The 21,524-nt window shown below is 35.7% G+C and overlaps 1 protein-coding gene across 3 annotated transcripts in view; it reads left to right on the top strand.

Moving 5' to 3' along the window:
* ADCY1 (adenylate cyclase 1) overlaps positions 1–21,524 on the top strand; it is a 145,116-nt gene that overhangs the window by 84,542 nt on the left and 39,050 nt on the right. For all 3 annotated transcript variants that reach the window (XR_011002487.1, XM_068200298.1, XM_068200307.1), the window contains exons 5-7: positions 3,317–3,444; positions 10,700–10,858; positions 12,274–12,415. Coding sequence is in view for 2 of the 3 variants with exons in the window: in XM_068200298.1 (XP_068056399.1) it covers positions 3,317–3,444; positions 10,700–10,858; positions 12,274–12,415 (429 nt within the window). In the remaining variant the exon portion in view is untranslated. The remainder of the gene's footprint in view (positions 1–3,316; positions 3,445–10,699; positions 10,859–12,273; positions 12,416–21,524) is intronic.

The following is a 21,524-nucleotide window of genomic DNA, read 5'->3' as shown; positions in this document are numbered from 1 at the left end:
AGCATCCTGAATTTTAATGAAAAAGGTTTGATTTTTAGAGAAGTTTATATTTTCTTTAATTGCTTTTTTCTTTGCTATATTTTTTTCACATACTTCTGACATCTAATCTACATGGAGAATTAATTATTTGTCTTTAGAGATTCAGATATTTCCCTTTCAGCATCCATCTTTCTGCCTCTTGGAATTCTAAGACTTTTCATTTACAAGCTGACAGGAATAAAAGAATTTTTGGTGCTTTTCAAAGGACATCACTAGAAGAGGGTTATAATATTCTGAATGAGATTTCTTATTTTTTCATGCCACTTTTGGTATCTCATCTATTAGGTAGACTGATATCACTTCCTTGTTCTTTCCATTTACACTTATGTATACCTCCAGGCTTTGTCAGACTGAGTCTTTTTTTTATTTCTTTCCATTTTAATTTAGTATCCTTCCCTGATTGTCTTCTTAGCATTTAACAATTTTTACTTCACATATTTCAACATTACTGAAGTGTCTCTTTCTACCAGTTCAAGCTCAAACATACTGAACTGAAAAAGATTGTTTCTGTGCCTTGGGCAAAGAATCAGTAGATAGTATTTTTAATCAGCTTGTGTGTTTTTTAACTGTGTCAAGAACAGTTAGTTCTTTGCTGAGCATTGAACTAGATTTTCCCAGAAGTAATCACTCTAAAAAATTGTTTATATTACATCTATAGAGTGCTTTTAGTTTATATTAAGATAATTATGATGCATTTTTAAAATACAAAATAAACAAAGTTTTGTGCACTGTTTAAGATGGGAAAATTCATGCTGGAAAGGATAAGTATAAACTTAAAGCATGTAACCCTTCTTTGTGAAAATTTCTGGGCACTGAGGGACAGGATATTTATAAATGCTAATTTTAAGGAGACTTGTCTCTTCAGTTTCCCATGAAAGTCAGCACAGACACAGGATCCCACTGAGGCAAATCACCACATAAGTTTAAATCCAGTTCTGAACAGACATCTGGAGATGTCTCCTGGAGTGACCTAAGGAGGTAAATTTTCTTAAAGGAAAGTGTTCTTAATCAATATTTTGATTTTTTTTAATTTTATTTCTTTGTCTACCAGGCTGTTACCAAGTCATTTGAAATGAGCCACTTGTGAGGTAGACACTAAGAGAAGAGATTGATTGATTAACATTTATGTGTTGTTCACCCAGATTACTGAAATGGCTTTTCTGAATAGCTTTCCTAAGGGTCAAATAGCCATTGCCTGGCCACAAATCATGCACACCAAATTGGAAGATGAAAACGGCCTTATAGAAGATTTTGAAGTATGGGCCAAAAGTGAATTTATTTTGGAAAGCAGGCTTCAGCTTTAACTACTGAGCATACTCTAGTGCTTCAAGATCTGCCCAAAATTGAGGGGGGATGGGGGAAGCCTTTTTTTGAGAGTATAGTCTAGTGGAATCTAGTAAAAAACTTGGTGGTTTCCATTAAAAAATGTAGTGATTAGTGTCCAAAAACCTTGAATTAAAAGGATTGTTCTATATCAATGAAGATTTTGGGATCTGCATATTACTTTTTGCGCATCAATATTTTTATTTATATAATAGCATTTAGCAAAGGATTTCAAAAAAGTCTGAGCAAAATTGGTGCAGCATTTTTGGCTGTAGGCTGCAGGAATACTGTTAGGGCCATGGTGATAATTCTTCTAAAAGAGTTATGCTTGTATTCATTAGAATATATATTAGCAATGATGATTTATATTAGCAATGATATAAAATCCTGATGTACAGAAGAGCAAATGTCAAGTAGTTAAAACTGGAAAAGCATTTTCTACTACTTAAGCATACCCAAAAAGACAGGTCTCCTCTTTGATTTGAGGTCTGAATTTGCTGTTTAATTTTTAAAAAGAAGTAGACAAGCCAACATTACCAAACTGTACCTTCTTCCATGCATGAATAGTTCTTATTTATAGTACTTGTTCAATACTGAGTACCATTTACAAAGTAGAGAGGTGTGGGAATGCCTGCAGCAGGAAGCGTGTGTAGCAAGAAGCCCCAAATGCTGTACACGGTGACATGTCAGAGAGAAAAAGATCACTGTAGGCATAATTATTGCTTCTGAGCTGGAATGTAGGTAATGATGTGGTCAATTCAGGAAGGCTTTAATTCTTGTTGGCAGGAGACTGGATGAAAATATATGTCTGCATGAGGAGCTGAATGAGTATGATTCTATGATTAGGTATTTTCTTCCCAGAAATTTTAAATTCCATCATCACTGCCCTCTCTATTTTTTCCCCTTCCTGTGTTGCTGAATTTTATATTGCACACTAATTCTATAGTGGTCAGAGCATGCTGGGAAAAGAATCAGACTTTTGTGGATCTGCTCCCATCATATTCACAACAGTTAATTTTTCATGGTGCTTACTGGAATAATCCAAGCTTTGTAAGTTGGATTCATTTAATCAGGTTCGTTACTTCTCTGTGCCAAACTCTAAATGGGTAGAAGTTGCCACAGTCTAGTTTTAAAAGATACCATAATCTCTTCGTGCCTCCTCATAGTTTATTAGTTAAAGGTACTGCTCTTTTAAAGGCATTTTGTTATGTGCTCTCTGTTTAGAAATGAACTTTCTGCTCAGATGGATGTAGCAAATATCACATGCCATAATTTTTGGTGTTTTTTTTTTTTAATGGGACAGTTTTTACCAGAGTTCTTTGGCTTTAGAAATTAAACTTCATGCAAATAGGAGATGAATTTGATTGCAATGCAAACTGACTAACTTCTCATCTGCAAGTCTATCATACTGATTATGCTGTATTGTAAACTATGGTTTATGAATAGGTAATGCAAAAATGTGTGTACCTTAACATTTAAATAAATAATATTTCTTGGTGAGTTTGAACTGAATTTGTAACAAAAGCTTCTCAGAATGCAAGCATTTCCCAATATTCAGCAGTGGTTTGGCCTCAGTCCTTTGGTTTGAGTTCATACAGATATGAAGACTCCTTGTAAATCTTGAATTCATATTAATCTAGCATTAGGGCAAGGCAATAACACTTGTTCAGAACCATATCTTTAAGCAGTGTTAGCCCATGTGTGTTGAACAATGCAGGGCTGACGTCCAGTGTGCCAGTGTGCCAATATATGTGTCTATTTACAAATAAATAAACAAATGTGTCTGTCAGCTGTTGTGTATGGGGAACCCAGACTTCACAAACTGTAAATTACCTAATTTGATCACAAAAAGATTCCCTGAATTATTGCATAGTATTGGAGAATATTTTTACCCTGTTAATATTGGAATATTTATATAAATAGTAAAACTTTTCCCATTCTGTTTTTATAAAAGGAAAATCATTGCAGAAGAATAAAAATCCTAGGGGACTGTTACTACTGTGTATCAGGATTGACCCAGCCCAAAACAGATCATGCCCATTGCTGTGTTGAAATGGGACTGGATATGATTGACACCATCACGTAAGTACCATGCATGGTGAACCCAGACAGGAGTGCTGCAAAAGCTCCTATGTAGTGTTCAGGAAGTGTGGTCTTAGAAAAACATCAATGTCTGCTAGCACTACTCACCTGGCAAGTCACTCTCTTGCATTCAGGCCACAGGACCCTGATTGCAGGAATGGCCACTCTAGACATTGTTTTTCCACTCCATTTAATCACTGTAAGTAAGTGTGCAAATTGAGTATGTAGAGGCACATACATGTACTGAATAGGTGGCAGAAAGATAATGGGAAATAAGAAAATATACCCTATTGCCTATTGCCACAATGAAAGGAGTCAAGTGTCTTGCTTTGCAGTGATAAACACTGCTCATTTTGCATACCAGTATGTAAACTCAAAACCAGTCCTGATGTATGCCTGTTGTATATGCGCTTGCAGTCTCAGAATCATAGCCTCTTGATTATTCTATTTTAATGTAATGTTTAAACCTTTCATTTTTGCTGCTTTTCAGAAATGTAACGCGAAATTTACTTTGCTGCTCAGATTTTTGTTTATGCTTGAGAGGTCTACATTGATCATTATTTTGCCAACGCAAAAAATATGGGTGTGAGAGAGCTGTGAATGAGCTTTTAGCTGAAGCTGGAGATCTATTTCATTACATAGGAGGGAAAGGATAAAGATGGAAAATTTCTTCACTACTGTATTGCCCACTTCTCCTTTTTATTTGCTAAACATACTACAAAATCTCTCAGAGCATGAAAAGTTGGGTAAATTAATTCATTTTCTCCCTTATTCAATGCAAGTTCATCACATTTGTAAGCATTGTTAAATTGATAAAATACTTTGTAATCTCTTAATCTATAATTTATGATAGTCTATGATAATATAAAAGCGTAAAAGAATATGTGAATTCTTTCAGCAGTATATGGATTCTCCATTTATAAGGAAGCCCTGACCTTTCAAAACATAATTAGATGTACAGGTCTTTTACACATTTTGAAAAAGCCTTTTGGTTTGTTTGGGGTTTTTTTAAATCCCTGGAAAGCAATAGATGATGCTCTCATCCTCTTTCAAAACTAGCACTGATCTTTAATTTGTTAGTTGTGCTGTATTTCATGTATACAAATAAGGTATTAGTATAGATGCTGGAACTTTCCACTTTAGAATGTTTCAGTTTTACTATTAGAAATGAACATGTTCCCTTTTTAGGGTATATTTTATTGGCTACTGACATGATAATGTAAACTTGGAAAATGAGTTGAATTAGAAAATAATGAACTGGGCCTGTTCAGCCTGCAGAAGAGAAGGTTTAGAGGGATTCTTACCAATGCAGACAAATACCTAGAGAGAGGGAGTAAAGAGGACAAAGCCAAACTTTTCTCGGTGGCATCCAGCACCAGCACAAGAGGAAATGGGCACAAACTGAAATGTAAGAAATTCAATTTCAATAGAAGAAAAACTATTTTTTACTGTGCAAGTAGTCAGATACTTGAGAAGTTTCAGTGAAAAGTTGTAGCATTTCTGCCCTTGGAGAGATTTAAACCCAACTGGGCACAGTTCTGGACAAACTTCTGTAGCTGGCTGTTTTCTGAAGCAAGTATATTGGTCTAGATTATTTCCAGAGGCCCCTTGGAAGCTTCAGCAACTTTGCAATTTTATGTGGATGAGCTGTAGTATGTTATCTAGGCATGTTTAGTCACAGGTTATAATAAAAGATAACTGGCCATTTCAGGATTTAAATTTTTTAAGAATTCATAAATTCTAGGTCTTTTATGTAGTTAGTGGTCAGAGCATGATGAGAGAGCAAGAGTGTAAGAGGCAAGGTTTTAAGACAATGCCAGATCTACTTAAGGTTGTTTGATAGCTAGGGATATATTCTGCATTCTTCGTGCATTAGCACAATTAGTCTCTCTCCTTCACAGAAACTAAAGTTAGAAGAGAGATTCCCCAGACTAATTTGTTTTAAAATGTGTTTAGTAAATGAAAAGGAGAAATCAGGAGCTTCTGACAGTGAAGTCAGAATGCAGCATTTTATATTGTATTGGTATGATTATTGAACTTTGTTTATCAGTTCCATGAGAAACTAAGTCATATTTTTTAAACTTCCCCCTTTCATGCATAGGTGGATGCCATCTGGTAATCTTTTTAAAGTGTATTCACTTTACTGTAAAATTCAGGTCTTGACACTGTAAATTTATGCTTGGAATTTGTCATCCCTAGTGATAAATTTGTTGTGTTACCTGGGACAAATAAATAAATAAATAAATAAATAAAATCACTTGAACTATGATTCATGGGATGGATCCATCAAAAGTGTCCATCCCAGAGATATGTACTAACAAGAGCTGTTTTCTTTTTCCTGGAAAATCAAGGAATAGAAACTTCCATGGCTGATTGTTAGTTCTGTGATTGGAGTTGAATGTGTTCACATAAACTGATACATTCCATTCTCTTCATTTTATACGTAACTGTTACTTAAGTATCTTTCAATATGGTGCTGAATGTATCATCTGAGAACATAATTTCAAAGTATCATAAAATAGTTATAATAATTATAATTTAATCATAATAATTATAATTTTCACAATTTCATCCACCTTCCACAAAGTGTTTTCTTAAAGGGAACAGAATCAAAGTAATTATGGCTTTTTATTCTTAAAAACTGACAAAACAGATAGTGTTATATTCTGATTCTGTTCCAAAAGAACTTCTGCAGCCATTGTGTCAGTGCCTCAGTACAGGCCAGGTGTTTGTTCTACTTTAGAGTCACTTAAAGTGCCACAGTGTTCAATACCATCAATGTTGCTCCTACCATATGAGTTTTGACTGTCATGCTTTTGTTAGTAATATAATTTAAATTATAATATTCATTAGTGCCTCTAATATATGTATTTTTCTAATGAGGCCGATGTTTCCACCTTGGTTATGAACATTGTGTCAGGCCAAGTACTCTCTTCACTTTACTTAAATTGATTGCCACATTTGAAATTTTCATTCTCCTGTACTTCAATGTTTTACCTTCTAAATAGATATATTTATTTTCTGACTGCCATGTAGAAAAGTTATGCCCAGCTAACAAAGCTCTTCCCTCCCTCTCTCCTCCAAAAGCCATCCAGAGTTCTGTTTTAAGCAAGTGTTATATGGGGGAAGTTTTATACATTCTTACTAGTTTTGTCTTTCCCTGGACAGCACTTCATCAGTGGATACAAATCGTATTAAACAATTCTTTGGCTCAGTACAGCAACTCCTCTTAGGATATGAAATGTGGTGAACTGACACACTTATCTACCTGCATTCAGTAATGCTGCAGAGCAAGAGATAATCTGTAATGTTTCCAACTGGAAATAAAGAGAGATTCTGAATGAGAAGTATATAAATACTACATTTTGGACTGGGTCAAAATACTCAACATTCATAAACTTTTCAAAACTTTAATGGAATCCATAATAATTTCTGTCTGAACACCAACAGTACATTTTCATGATGCTTCTTCTGTTAGGACATTACTAGGATGTCATTTTAGTACTGACTCAGTGGGAATTGCATCACTAGCTGCATCACTGACTGTGTGTAGTAGCAGGGAGCATGGCACAGTAGGAGCATATCTGTGGATCACAGCAACTACTGCACACTGTTTTAGTTCAACCTACACATACTGTAGTGAGGAGGGGAAGGGTTACTTTAGAATAAGTCTCATCTGACCTTCTGATTGAATGTTGCTGCTGCATATGGGCTTTGAAGAGGTCTGAAGGAAACTGAGGTCCATGAACCTTTACTTCTTGAGAACTGGGCAACACAGTAGGGTTTATCAGCTATTTTCTGTGCCACATAGGTGATTTTATCCTGAATGGATCACTCCACCTAATCTGAATGACTCCACCAGTTATCACATAAAACCTCAGAGATGGAAGCTGGGCTTATTTGCACCTGAGGAGGTTTTTGCACAGGAAAGGTTGATGCTTGAACTGTCTCCTTTCAATGGGTTTCGTCACTGGCTGATCAAAAGCACCAGGAAAGGGAGAAAAACTACAGCAGCCCATTTGCATAAGTCCAATGGAAATATTAAGTTTTCCTGTGTAATTTTTGCCTGTGGAACTAGACAGAAGCATTAACTTCCCTAATGTCAACACCCTTGATGCTTTCCCCCGGTCATCCGAAAGTCCAGGGCCTGGAAATGTTTGAACAGGCAGGAGTGAATTGATGTCAAGTTTTTAGAGAACCAGCAGCTGCATTTTTAAGAAGCTGTCTACCAATGGTAAGAGCTTCATGAGCTCGCGCCTGTGCCAGAGCAACCCAGCAGCCCTTCAACAGCCCTGTCTCTCTGTCCTAGTGCTCTGCTGCAGCTGAGCAATACTCTGGGGAAGTCTATGTAATTGAACCAAAAATCATATCTATGCCTTTAAGCAGGAAACATTCATTTCTGCAGATACTTTTAGACCTAAGGAAATTAGAAGAAGTAATTAGAATAATTACTTCTAATAAGTAATAAGTAATTAGAAGAAATGGCATGCAGAGTTTTTTTTGTTTCCCTCCTCGAATGCTCAGGAGCACAGGCCTGGAGCTGTTCTACAGGTGACCTAAATTACTTTCATGGCTTGTAGCAGCACATAAAATACTTGTAGTTAAGGAGGGAACTAAAATTTAAAGGCTTTGTAGGATACTTGAGCTGTCAGGGTAGATGCTTTTCTTATTAGTCAGTTCCTTAGATTCTGAACACAATTGTTTAAAAAGAAAATGCTTTATTATTTTCCATTTGTTTCTGGGCCTACTTTTGTGTCAATATTTGGAAAATTTAAGTATAGGAACCTATGAGAGAATAAGTTATAATGAATAATTTATTTGAGAAACTCCTTTTTCCTCTTCCTGTCTTGTTTGTGAAGTGCTGATATTTTCTCAGAAATGTATTTATAATTTAAAATACCTCACTGGACATTTTTGTGATATTTTATTGTAGAGATGTTGATGTTGTTTAGGAACATGATCATTGTACTGCTCTGAATTTAAATTTGAAACCTCTTCTTTATATATTACCTAATATTCCTCATTTTTGATAGTTCACTGGGGTTTATTTATGGAAATTATCTGCATAAAGAGCACAAAGGTCTACAAGAGAAAATCAAAAAATGTAATGAACTTCTCATGAGCTTTTTCCTACTCAAATTTAATAATGATAAAAACATCTCTGAAACACATTGTACCTTCTGGGGAAGATGTAGAAATGTATTCTCAGTTTAGATTTTTGACTAAGTGACTATTTATGGAAAGTTTTTGTTCAAAACATAAAGTGTTTTCAGATTCTGCTTTAATGGTTCATTGATGCATTATACAGTTCGGCTTATTTAACAAGGAGTATGGTCAGCCATGTTGTATTTCTCTGCTCATCTTTTTTCATTTACTTTTTGTTATTCTATTAACATTTCTAAAAGGAGAGTAAATTTATCCCAGTCAGATAAAGCAATGTCAAAGACTTGAGTGAACTTTATCAGTGTCTGGATTTCACTGTCTTTCCACATACATTTAGTCGCAGGTTTTATATACTTTTTTAAATTGAGGAGGAGAGAGGGAACCAACAAAAAAACCCACACTCATTTGTGAGCAGAGAAACCCAAACTTTTTTGTGTTCATTAATTAAGATTATTACATAGGTTATTAATTATGCAGGAGAACATAGGCAGACAAGGTGTTATCCTCAAGGGCTTTGGCTTGCAAGGTGTGGGCTTCAAGTAAGGTCAATCTATTAATGACACAATACACATGCTCAAGTGAAGATAAAAAGTGTGGTCGTTTATTGTTGGGTGGCTTATGGTATTAGGGTCTTTCATTTCCTCAAAGATCTGTCAAACCGTGTGCACAACAAAGCTTTGTTACACTAGAATCCTTTTAGGACTCCTTGAAGTCATATTCAAGGCTTGACTGGGAACAGATACTGAGTAAGGGAGAGCTGACATGCAGTGAGTAGGAATAGGACAAGGAAATATTTAATCTTTCAGAAAGCTGTGCATAAGCTTTTCTGTGCTGTTGCATAGAATATGACTGAAAAATGTGTTATGCCAAGATTCCCTGTGAGACAAAAGAGATCTCCATCTTACTGACATTAGTGATTGCTGACATGGAACGTACCTTCATAGGTGAAGAGTTTGTTGTTTAAATTGAGGCCAGGTATCTTTGCTGCACATCCCACATCTTGATCTATGCTGACCTTTCTGTTAATTGTATTTAAATAAGTACAAGTTCTGAAATAGTTGAAAAGTCTTTCTAAAGGCATCTCTGCAAAATCCAGTGTAAATAGATGACACTTGAAAAAAAATTTGGTCAATGAAGGCCAAGGGAAAATCATAGCTAAAGTCCCATTTTAAAGTCTTCTTCTATTAAATGCATTGGAAAATTCAAATTAGGAAATTGGAAAATTCAAATTAGGAAAATCAAGTGAAAATAAATTCTTACAGTGATAGTCTGTTTCCTTTATTCAGAGATAATATCACTTTTTGGATAGTAACTGGACTGTGGAATGACAGGTGTTTCTCTAACAGAAAGAGCTGAAAAAAATCGATGTAGAGTGTTATTAAATAACATGTAATATTTAAGACTGTTAGTTTCAAGGTGCCTTTTTGAGTGTGCACAACTTTGTGCAGAGTGCAAGTCATAGCATGCCCTTCATTCACAGAAATTAAGAATCTTAACTTATTGTGGCAACAAAAAATATTATTTTAATAACAATTTTGCAGATAAATTCATCCTTTACCAGCTAGGCAGTAAAAATCTCTGAACATTAGATTTAATTTACAGGTGCAAGACTAGTCACAAGTTGTTTTGGTGCCACTCTTACAGAAGCTTAGGGACAATATTAGTGTTTAGTCTCTGCTGTTCTTGCAATGATTTATTACTTTTGTCATTTTCTTTGTCCTGTACTCTAGTAACTGGGTACTTGAATCAATTAGAACATAGTAGATTGGGAATAATTATTTATACATTGACAATCTCAATTAGTGCTTCTTTTCTCACAGAAATGGTCAAGAAATTTAGAAATATATTTTGGTTCAACATAATATTGGTTCAACAGTAATTAAAATATAACCAATAAAAATCTTTTTTTGGAATTTCAGTTAGGGCTTTGAAACTAGTGAAGGTGTGAGAACAGTACCTGAATATACCATTTCAGGTTTTATAAGACCTTTTCTATTCAGTCATGTATAAACATATGTGTTAATTTTGGGAGGAGAGAAAATGAAAAGCACTCATTGTCTAAATATTAATATTCTGATGCTGTCCATTACAGATCTGTTGCAGAAGCCACAGAGGTTGATCTGAACATGAGAGTTGGATTGCATACAGGCAGGGTGCTTTGTGGGGTCCTGGGTCTCCGAAAATGGCAATATGATGTCTGGTCAAATGATGTGACATTAGCTAATGTAATGGAAGCTGGAGGACTACCTGGGTAAGTCTGAAAAAAAACACATACCAAAAAAAAAAAAAAAAAAGAAAAGAAAACAACAAAAAAAAAAAAAACCAAAAAATTCTATGGATGAAGAGATTCTTCCATTTTTAAGGCATTTGCAGCATAATTGCTATTGATGAAAACCATTGTGTTTGGCAAGAGCAATCAATGTATTATGTGATTTATCCTGTGGAATTTTCAAAATGATCTTGATATTTCTATAAGTAATAGGTTAGATTAGAAGTAAAACATTTTCAAACAAAATCGTTTTTACAAGTTGCCAAATATAAAACGTAGGAATGAGACGATACTAGGAATATAAGATTGCTAGACTGTAAGAATGCCTTGCTCCTTTTACATGACCAGATTTCCAACACTAGTTGTGTGGTATAGAAAAGACATACCTGTTAATGAACTCAGATATTAATGACATTTGCAAATGATACAGTAGCACATAAACCTGCAGCCAACCCATGGGGCATGTCCTGGAGCTTTAAGTACTCATTGCACAGCCTTGGACACAACTTAAATACACACAGTGAACATTTGCAAAGGTTCATGGGTGTTCTGTGTGTAGCTCACATTTGGACTAGGACCTCCCATACTCTTTTTTGATTTTTGTGAGATCTTGATTGCTGTACAGAAGACAAAGGAACCAATTAATTTTTTGTGGTAATGATGAATTTTTACTTATTGCATACATCCACTTTAGATAATTTTGGCAGTGTATTTTATGTGTTGATTATCTTAAAGTTACCCAGTGGAAAAAATCTTAACACATGTTTATAGAGGAAAGCAGTAATTTTTTTTCAAAAACCTTTTCTGAATACATTTCAAATATACGGGATCTTCCAGGAGAAAATGTGAAAACTTTTTCAGGATAAGAAAACTCAATATTAAAGATTGGTGTATTGCCAAAACGAGTCAGAAAGCTGCCTACAAAACAGAGTAGATAAATGATATGAGTCAGAGATGTGAAGTGAAACAGAAAAAGAAGTTTCTGCTTTATGCACAAAAGAGGTTTGGAGTGTGATGTCACAAGTTTCAAACAGCAGGATGTTTTTCCAAGCAGCCGTTGAGGTAAAAACTTAAGAAAGCCACACAATGTAGAAGATCATGTGCAGACACTCACTTTCTACAAAAAAGCAAATCTGCAAGTGTTTGGATAGTCAACTGTTATCTTTCTGTTCACTTTGCCTAAGTTTAGAAAATGCATGTAATAGATTTTTTTTTCTATGTTCAATTTGGGTAAAAGTAAAAAACATAACTTTTTTTTTTTAACATCACACCTATGTTCTTGCATGTAAATTGACCTGTTGACCTCTTTATGAACTTCTGTACAGGAGTGTATTTTGGTAGCAAGTAACTCATAATGTATCTTTGCTTTAAACAGTAATGTCTGATTTTCTCTCCAGGAAAGTTCACATTACAAAGACCACCTTAGAGTGCCTAAATGGGGACTACGAGGTAGAACCAGGATATGGTCATGAAAGGAATAGTTTCTTGAAGAAGCATAATATTGAAACATATTTTATTGTGCCATCCCATCGTAGGAAGGTATGCTTATTCAGTGATACATTTTCATAATTTAAGAACTGTTCTGTGCTATTCTGAAAGCACATAAAATGCTAGGTTGTTTTGTTGGATTTTTTTTTCCTTGAAAGCTCTTCAAATACTCTTGAAGGCCCAGCAGTGCCATGGTAACATTTTGAGTCTCAGCATGTGGTGAGGTGGTGACAGTGGTTGTCCAACAGGTGCTACTATAGTCACACTTTTCCTCCTCAATGAGTTACTGAACACAGCCTTCTGTTCTACTGAAAAATGTTTCTTGTGACCTCAATAGAAGTCTTGAAAGTCCATAACTGTTGTTTAAACACTTTCAATTTGGTAAACTTTTTCCACATCACATAAGGCTTATCTTTGAATTTATCTATCATAACATGATAACAGGCCAAGAGAAACTTTATTTGCCTTTTATGTCAGCCAGAGAATTTGGGATACAGATTTTTGCACCCTTATCTTCTGAAACTCTGTGCAAATAAGTTTAATTCAGGGTTTTCACCCTTCAAGGGGAAGATTATAGTACCCAATTCTGAAAGTATTGGTTAGGTTTTAAAGTGACGTGTTTATACACACCAGGTTTTAAAGCTGTCAAAACTCCATATTTGAGGGCTTTAACCATCAAGTGTCTGAGAAAAACATAACCACAAAGAAACAGGTCATCTTGAATTTCTTATGTCTGATCAATTTTTTGGTCTTAATTTAATGGCTCTGTGAGTTTTTATGAAAATGTTGGGAGTCCAGTCACCAGGGTAATTTCATTCTGGGATTGAAAATCCCATTGTTTTATTCTGGAAAGGCTGCTGCAAGAGTGATTTTATGCACTTCCTCTAAAGCATCTTCTTATTAGAGAGATGGAGTTTTCTCATGCACTGTGAAAAATCATGCAATTTCACATTTTGTTCCTCTGGTATATATGATTAAATTCAGTTTTAGATAATACAAAAGAAAACAGATGGGAAAAAGTGGGTTAAATTTTGTTTTGGCAGTCAGTGAGAGTGGTTTTTGGTGGCTTTCTTGAAATCAGCATTTTTCTTGAAATCTAGCAATTTTTAGGAAATCAGTATTTCCTAAATTAATCAATCCCAATAAGGAAGAAAATGCAAGGGAGAGTTTTTTCAAGGTAGGTGTGTTGGTTATTACTGCTAGATGGTTTGTCTTGGTTTTCTGTTGTTTTCACTCCTTCAGCATTATGTATAATTTTATTTTTATGTTATAATGTATCAGGTTTCATTTCATATTGAGGAAATAAATAGTGGAATTTCAGGAAGTTGTTGCATAGGTTGGTCCAAAAAGACAAGGAGAGACAAAAGGGAATTAATGTGACTTTTACATAGAGAAACTGTATTGTGTCAATTCTGCTACAAAAAACAGTGACTGAGGAACAGAAACTTGACAATCACACACGGAAGGAAGCCAGGTCAATTCATGTTTAATGTGCAAGAATGAGAGTGTACTGCTGTGAGAACACACATTTCTTTGTCTTTGCAAGATTGCTGAGAAACTGCTGGTGATTGCTGAGAAAGGACTGCTAGGTTTGTCATCAGCTACATAAACCCAGATGCCATCTTACCCATGGGTGTCACTGATGAGTCTATGGAAATGGCAGATGCTGTTCCACAGCTTAACTAACAGTAGCTCTCCAGCATGCATCAATGGTGTGTCAGCCAAGAAAGAAACACTTCATGAATTTTACTGGTGTTGACTGGTTTCTCTACTCACCTGGAAGGTCAATCAGCATGCCACTTTGCTGTTTGTCACAGTCCATCACAGCCATCCCCAGTCTTTGTATACTTGCATACTGATCACTGACCACAAGCTACATAATAGCATATTTGCCTTCTAAACACCTGCTGTTCCCTCCTAGCCCAATTCATTCATTGCCTCTTTAATGACATAAAAATAGAAGGCTACCCATGAAGCACAGACAAGACGGTTTCACCTGGAGAATTCAGGTATCTTCTGGTTTAATACTGCATTCCTTCCTCTTGAACCTCAGCAGCTGAAATGCAGTTTTATTCTTTATATATCATTTCTGACATTAACATGAGCTGACTCAGGCAGGTATGATACCAAGTGGAATGAAAATCAATGTTATGAGCAACAGATGACCAAGAATATGTTGAATTTGAAGCAAAAATAAGACCACTTGGAGTTTTGTTAAACATTATTTCTTTAGAAGACATATGCTCCATATTCTTCCATATTTGGTCTGACAGGAAAATATTTCATCACTGTCACTCTAGCCAAGAATGATAGTTACAGTGTAAGATGACTTATTCATGTATCAGTTACATTTTAAATATGAACACATTATAAATTATTCCCATATTATAATCTTCCGTTGAATCAGCTAATTTTTGTGATCTTATCTGCTTGCTGGTTAAATGGGAGAGCACTGCTAAGTAGCCACTGAAGGAATAAATTTCTTTTTGTTTTGTTACAGGTTGGGGTTTTTTTTTGTAGAGAATATATTAGTCTATTATTATCTATTAGTCTATGCAGTCAACAGCTAATTGTCCACCTGTAGACCAGTGAAAAGTGGTGTCCCACAGGGGTCAGTGGTGAGGCCAATACTGTTCAGTATCCTTGTCAATGATATGGAAAGTGCACCCCCAGCAAGTTTGCTGATGACACCAAGCTGTGTAATGCAGTCAACATGCTGGAAGGAAGGGATGCCATCTAGAGGGAACTGGGCAGGCTTGAGAGGTGAGGCTGTGTGAACCTCATGAAGCTCAATAAAGCCAGTGACAGCTGGGTCAGGGCTATCTTAGGTACACCTACAGGTTTGTGAGAATGAATGAGAATACCCTATGGATAAGAGTTTGAGAGTCATGGCTGATGAAAACTCAACATGAGCTGGCAGTGTGTGCTCACAGCTCAGAAAGCCAACAGTGTCCTGGGCTGCCTCAAAAGGAGAGCAGCTAGCAAGTCGAAGGAGATGATTCTACCTCTCTGCTCTGCTCTGTAAGACCCCACCTTGAGTACTGTTTTGGTAACCCCACCATAGGTACAAGGAACTGTTGGAGCAAGTCCAAAGGAGGACCATAAAGTTGACAAGCGGACTCGAGTACCTCTTCCACAAAGACAGGTTGAGAAAATTTGGGCTCTTCAGCCTAGAGAAGAGAATGTTGTGTGGAGACATCATAACAATTTTCAGTATCTGAAGGGGGCCTACAGGCAGGTCAGAGAGAGACTCTTCAGCAGGAGCTGTAGTGATAGGACAAGGAGTAATGGCTTCCAACTGAAAGAGAGTTGGTTAATTGTTAGAAAGAAATTCTTTACTATGAGGGTGGAACAGTTTGCCCAAAGAATCTGTGCATGCCCCAACCCTGAGAGTGGTCAAGGCCAGTTTGGATGGGGCTTTGGAACTAGATGATCGTTAAGGTCCCTTCCAACCCAAACCATTTTATGATTCTATTATTATTGTTATTATTAAGTAATATTTATGCATAATTGACTGGATTACATTCAGCTCCTAAACACATTTATATAATGAATCTGATTTCTACAGACATTTTTTAAATTAAATTAAAATTAAATTAAATTCTGATTTCTACAGAATTTTTCTAATTAAAAGAATCTTTTCTGCTGACTTTCATAGTTAAAAACTTATGCAAATGTGCTTTTTTCATATGTGTTCCCTGATATATACCCTGACAAAGTTACTAGCTTTTTAGAAGCCATCACATTTCTCTTACATAATGTTTGATTATGTCTTCTTGATATTTTATATTGATATTAATACTTACAGTCATCTGACCAAAATACTGAATTGAGAGAAAATTTGAAAATTTTGATTTATGTAAGTAGACACAAATCTGACCATACACATGAATGCCTTGGGCTTTTAAAGGAGATTTGATCCAGATAGAAAAACACATATATTTCTATTTAATATATAGAACTGAATATATTAGATATTCACAAAATTCATACTCCATGCTTTAGAAACATGATTATTCTCTTAGTTTCAAAAAATTCTAACTTTGTGAAGTATAGTAAATATTACTTTATTTGGATTTTATTTCAAGAAAAAAAAATCTAGGCCATACTGCTTAATCTCAGAGCCCCTTACAAGAACTTTATAACTCTGCTTAGACCAGCTAAATAACTTTTTCTACTAATGATTTCTTGGCAACCCACCTGACTAATCCTGTTATGACTCTCAAACTGTTTGCCTAAAATTTAATCTATTTTAATTTAATTTTTTTTTAACAGACTGTGTCTGGCTTTCATCAGAATCCTTTGTTCTTTCATTGTCAGCACTGACATTAGTCAAAGTATCTTTGCCTCAGTTTTCCTACTGGCGTAGCTGACTCCCAGAAGCACAGCAGAGGTAGGGGGCTTAGCTGGACTGTGCTTCATTTCTTTGGTGCTCTAGAAAGTCTCATTCTCCTGCAGTAAAATACCTCTAACTGTTGCTGTCCAGCCTCAGTGATATCTGAGTGGTTTTTTACTTGGCCTCACTTCTTCGTATTTATTGCAGCAATTCACTCCGTGGTGGCACTTCTCTAGTTTTGAAATGTCTCAGTATTTCAAAAGCTGAGAAAACAGCCCCACACAGCCAATTAAGTAAAATTCCTAAAGGTACTTCTACAGATAGCCAAGCAGTGAGAAGCAATCAAGTTTTCATTAAGGTAAAAATTTCTCGGAATGTGTTAGTTTTTGCCTTTACAGAAGTTGGCCTGTCATCACTGTTATCCATTGCCAGCTTTAAGGGAACCTGCTTCATGAAACTTTGCTGGTTCCAGCAACATGGCAAAGACAAATAATGCAGTGTACTGTCAGCGATTGAGAGATGGGCTTCACTCGGGTGCAAGCAAGAAGTCGTTCATTGTGAAGTCGTGAAGTCATGAAGTCATCTATTGTACCTAAAGCTCAGTTTATATACTCTAACAGCTTTGAATAAAATTTTCCACTGCCAAGCAATAATCACATTATTAATGTTCCTTAGCAATATTGCTTAACCACAATCTTAGAGGTGCAGTCTTACATGACTACCTTAAAACAAAGTACCATATTCCTTTTCGCTTCCTCCTTTACATTTCCATTTAATGTTCCCACGGTTTCTGGCCTACAAAGACCAAGATGTCCACACCATCCACCATCTCCATACTACTCTCTGCTCCACTGCCCAGCTGCCTCCCCATAGTGTACCATTAACAGCAATAGAGCTATGTCCAGGAATGGAGGTCATGGAGGTCATGCAAAAATCTTAGGGAAGCACTATTGATACAATTTACAAATTATTCCTGTATATTCATAAATGTATCTTGGATTTTACAGTCTACCTCACACATAATCAATAATTATCTTCCAATAGATTGCAAATCACCATCTGCAAAATTTCTTTTAATGCACTAGTGAGTTATTCACCAATGGGGTATTCAAATATATTAGTTGTCTTTTGTTTGTGGCTTAAATCACATGCTATCTGCACTTATTATTTGAATAGCATGGAAAGATGGACAGTCATGAAAAATCCATGAAAGTGAGTACTATATCTGTTTGCCCTTTGGAAACTAGATTTTTCTCTGAAGAGATTGACACTTTTCTTTCCTACCTCACCACTTACATACAAAATCATGCCAAGCAGTCTCAGTAAATTCTTTCTGTAGCTTGGATAGCCCTGCTTTCTTATCTGAAGTCTCTGAGCAATACTGTGACCACTCTGAAAATCCAGGTGAATATCACTTTTTTTTCCTGAATCCTTATTTAGTTATCCAGACAGAGGGAAGTGGATGCTAGTTAGAAGTATGGTGCTCTGTGTCCTGTCTGGTTTGCTGTGTTGAATCATGCCCTAAACATTCCAATTCAGACAGCTAAAACCACAGTTTTATTTTTGCCCAAAAACTAATCATAGCAGAAAAAACCTCCAAAACAGTAGTCTATTTAAAAAGGGTAATTAAAGCAATGTTTCAGGAAGAGGAAATTACTATTTTCAATCTTTCAAATTTAAAGAAAAATTACCTGAAAGATTGACGACTCTTAATAAGTAAATGCAGCTTAGGAGCATCCTTTGGAAAATTCTATTTAAAATGTAAAAACCTTTGAAATGTCAGAATTCTCTGGAGGAATTATCTACAGTACACACCTGTGGCATAATTTATTGTCAACTGCAGATGGATTTACAGCTCAGAAGGTTGATCACAATTTCTCTGACTCATGACTAAATAAGGAGAAATTAAGCAACTTGAGATTTCACACAGAATCACACAGAAACACATAGAATCAACTAGGCTGGAAAAGACTTTTGAAATCATCAAGTCCAAGCTATGACCAAGCAACATCCTCTCAACTAGACCACTGAGTGCCACATCTAGTCTTTTAAACACTTTGAGGGCTGGTGACTCCACCACTTCTCTGGGCAGCCCATTCCAATGCTCAATCACCCTTTCTGTATTTGTTCTAACTTTCATGCCACAGCTGCAAGAAAAGTGGCTGTCACGTTATTTTAATATTTTGTTGTTTCATCTAGCGTAAACTGATGAGATTGTAAGCATCCTGTATTGCAGTCCTTACACCACGGAGTAACAGGAAAACAAACAAATTTTTCATCTGTCTTCTTTAAAAGGCAGTACTTTTGTCTTGGAGTACATCCTTCTTTGTTGATAATCAATATAGTTTTGTTGCATGAAGCAGATTATTTGCCTTCTATATTATAATAAATTACTAGGGTCTATATCTCCCCATCACCAGCCAACAGGTTTTGTCTGCTTATGTCTTTACTGAGGATTATTTGATTCTTTTCTCCCCAGCATGGAATGAACATTATGCAATATAACAGAGAGAAAGCAACATAGATTCATGATGATGTTTTTGCTTTGTATAGATGAAATACATAGTAACCACCTGTGCTTGTCTTTTGACTTTATTGTTAATTTACTGTTAGCAACTGGAATGTTTCACAAGGAGAACTGCTTTTGGGATGCTTTCCATGATGTCTTAATAATACTCTAATTAAGATTTTAACAATGAAAGAATTTTATGCCTATAATCCATTAGTATCCTAGTATTACTAGGAATTTTTAATAGAAATTTGTTGGATTTTGTCTGACCTGATTAAAATAAGAAAAAAAAGGCTATAGAAGGAAGTAATTGAGTGATATGATAGGTCTAAAATTGCTGCACCTAATAGTTTTGATTTATTATTTCCATTCAAAATTAAGTTCCATCTGTATTTGTGGGAAATTTCTTTCCCTGCAAAATTAATTTGATTTAATCATTCTGGTTATGTCTGAGGGAACATACTACTCTGCTCTCATATTGTCTTCTTTTTCCAATCATATAAAATTTGTTTTTTCTACAGAGAACTTATGTCCCAGTAAATTCACCTGTATGTCTAACAGATCCCTAAGATTTTTTTTTGGCATCTGACTGTACCAAAAATATTCAGTTTACTTTGTTTCATGGAATTTTTTATAGATCATGTAAGTTGTGAATTTTCTGGACAAATAGATTCTGATGATATTTTTACTTAAGTGACTATATGCTTACCAGTTCTTATGGAGTGCTAGAGCTCTGACTCTTAAAATGTAAGTAGTGACAGAAAAAGAGAGCTTCCCACATAATGCAGGGGATATAAAAACTTTACTCACTACTCATAAAAACTCTCTCCTTTGTTAGCACATTGCAAGCAAAAACACATTTGACAAATTTTTTCTAATTTGAAATGCTGCACATCAGGCATCTGAGTCCATATCTGGGCACAAACTTAAGATTTCTTGTTTCAAACTGACAGCTACCTGCAGCTGCCACTGCTACCATGACTGTGAGAGTCCAGAGGTGGTCCTTCTGCTGAATGGGTCACAGCTTCTTCCAAGGAATTTAACTAGAGATCTGAATGTATAATTTGGGTGTTTCAGATTTTAACACCCTAGATATACCTTAGCAGACCCGATTTAACAGATAGGCACACAGCCTTTTAATGGAAGCTCTATCTTGTATCTGGACAGAGGCTGTTCTGTGCCTGAGACTTTGCATTGCCCAAGTTGTTGGAATAAACAAACCTAAACACTGGAGATATATTGCTTGTATTACTACCCAGAAAACACAAACAGAAGAACAATGTCTTGTGCTGCAGAGTGTATTGCTCTACATCCTCAGGATTGCTCCTGCTGTAGCTATGAAGCTGCTAGTGCATCATCATCAGTGTGAAAGCCTGCAGTTTGGGCTGTCAGTGATAGAATTAGTTGTGTGCTCTAGTATCATTCTCTGTTTTTCTTCCTCCATAAATGTGGAATCTGTACAAGGAAAGATGTAGGGCACTGGTAGAAGATTTTTCTGTTGTTGATCTCCTAGACATTGGTTTAGTCTTTACAACTGCTAAAAACTTTTTCTACATCTGTGTCAAGAAAGTGGTTATACTATCTGAATTTTAAAATTTAGTCTTACAAAGCTATATTTTCTGGTAAAATCCCTAATACACTTTCTTCCTGGATAGCTGATGTGTGATAAGTAAAATGTATCATAAGGGCAGTAGAAAAAATATGTCATGATTTTAACTACAGGAAGATGGGGAAAAAAAAATGTGCTCATCTATCTTAGGACAAAATGTCTTGAAGATAAAAATGGAACAAATACTAATACCAAGAGACATGGTCCTGCTTGCCTGAAGATAGAAAACACAGACAGAGACAGTGCTACAGAATTTATGGTTTCTGTATATGTGTTTTGAATGACATTAGTACCTTCTTTTCCTTGCCACTTTATGCACTGAGATTGAATATACTCAGGGAAGTAAGAGTCTGCTGACATTTCTAAGAATCTCAGATGAGCACTAGTTAAGTACTTATCAGAATATTCCATGACATTCAAATATTGGGGGTTTTTTATCAGGATTTGCATCACTGCTCATTTGTTTTCTGCATTCACAAAGCTGTATATAGTCCTGGCTGTTTTCAGAGTGCTCTGCTAGAAAAGTCCAGCTCTCAACATTATTTGTCAGCTGTGTTGCAGCAAACAATTAACCTTTCCTAAAATTATGAGCTAAATGAACAGTGAACATAATTAGAGATGATGCCAAGGATCAAAGAGACATGAGAAAGTAAAATGCGTTAACAAAATGAGCTGGAATGGGAATGCTGCAGTCCAGCTTTCCTGT

Source organism: Anomalospiza imberbis, chromosome 1, assembly GCF_031753505.1.
Source record: "Anomalospiza imberbis isolate Cuckoo-Finch-1a 21T00152 chromosome 1, ASM3175350v1, whole genome shotgun sequence".
In the NCBI taxonomy this organism is placed as follows: Eukaryota; Metazoa; Chordata; class Aves; order Passeriformes; family Viduidae; genus Anomalospiza; species Anomalospiza imberbis.
Note: the sequence above shows the minus strand (reverse complement) of the source record. Positions and strands in the feature narration are given on the sequence as shown.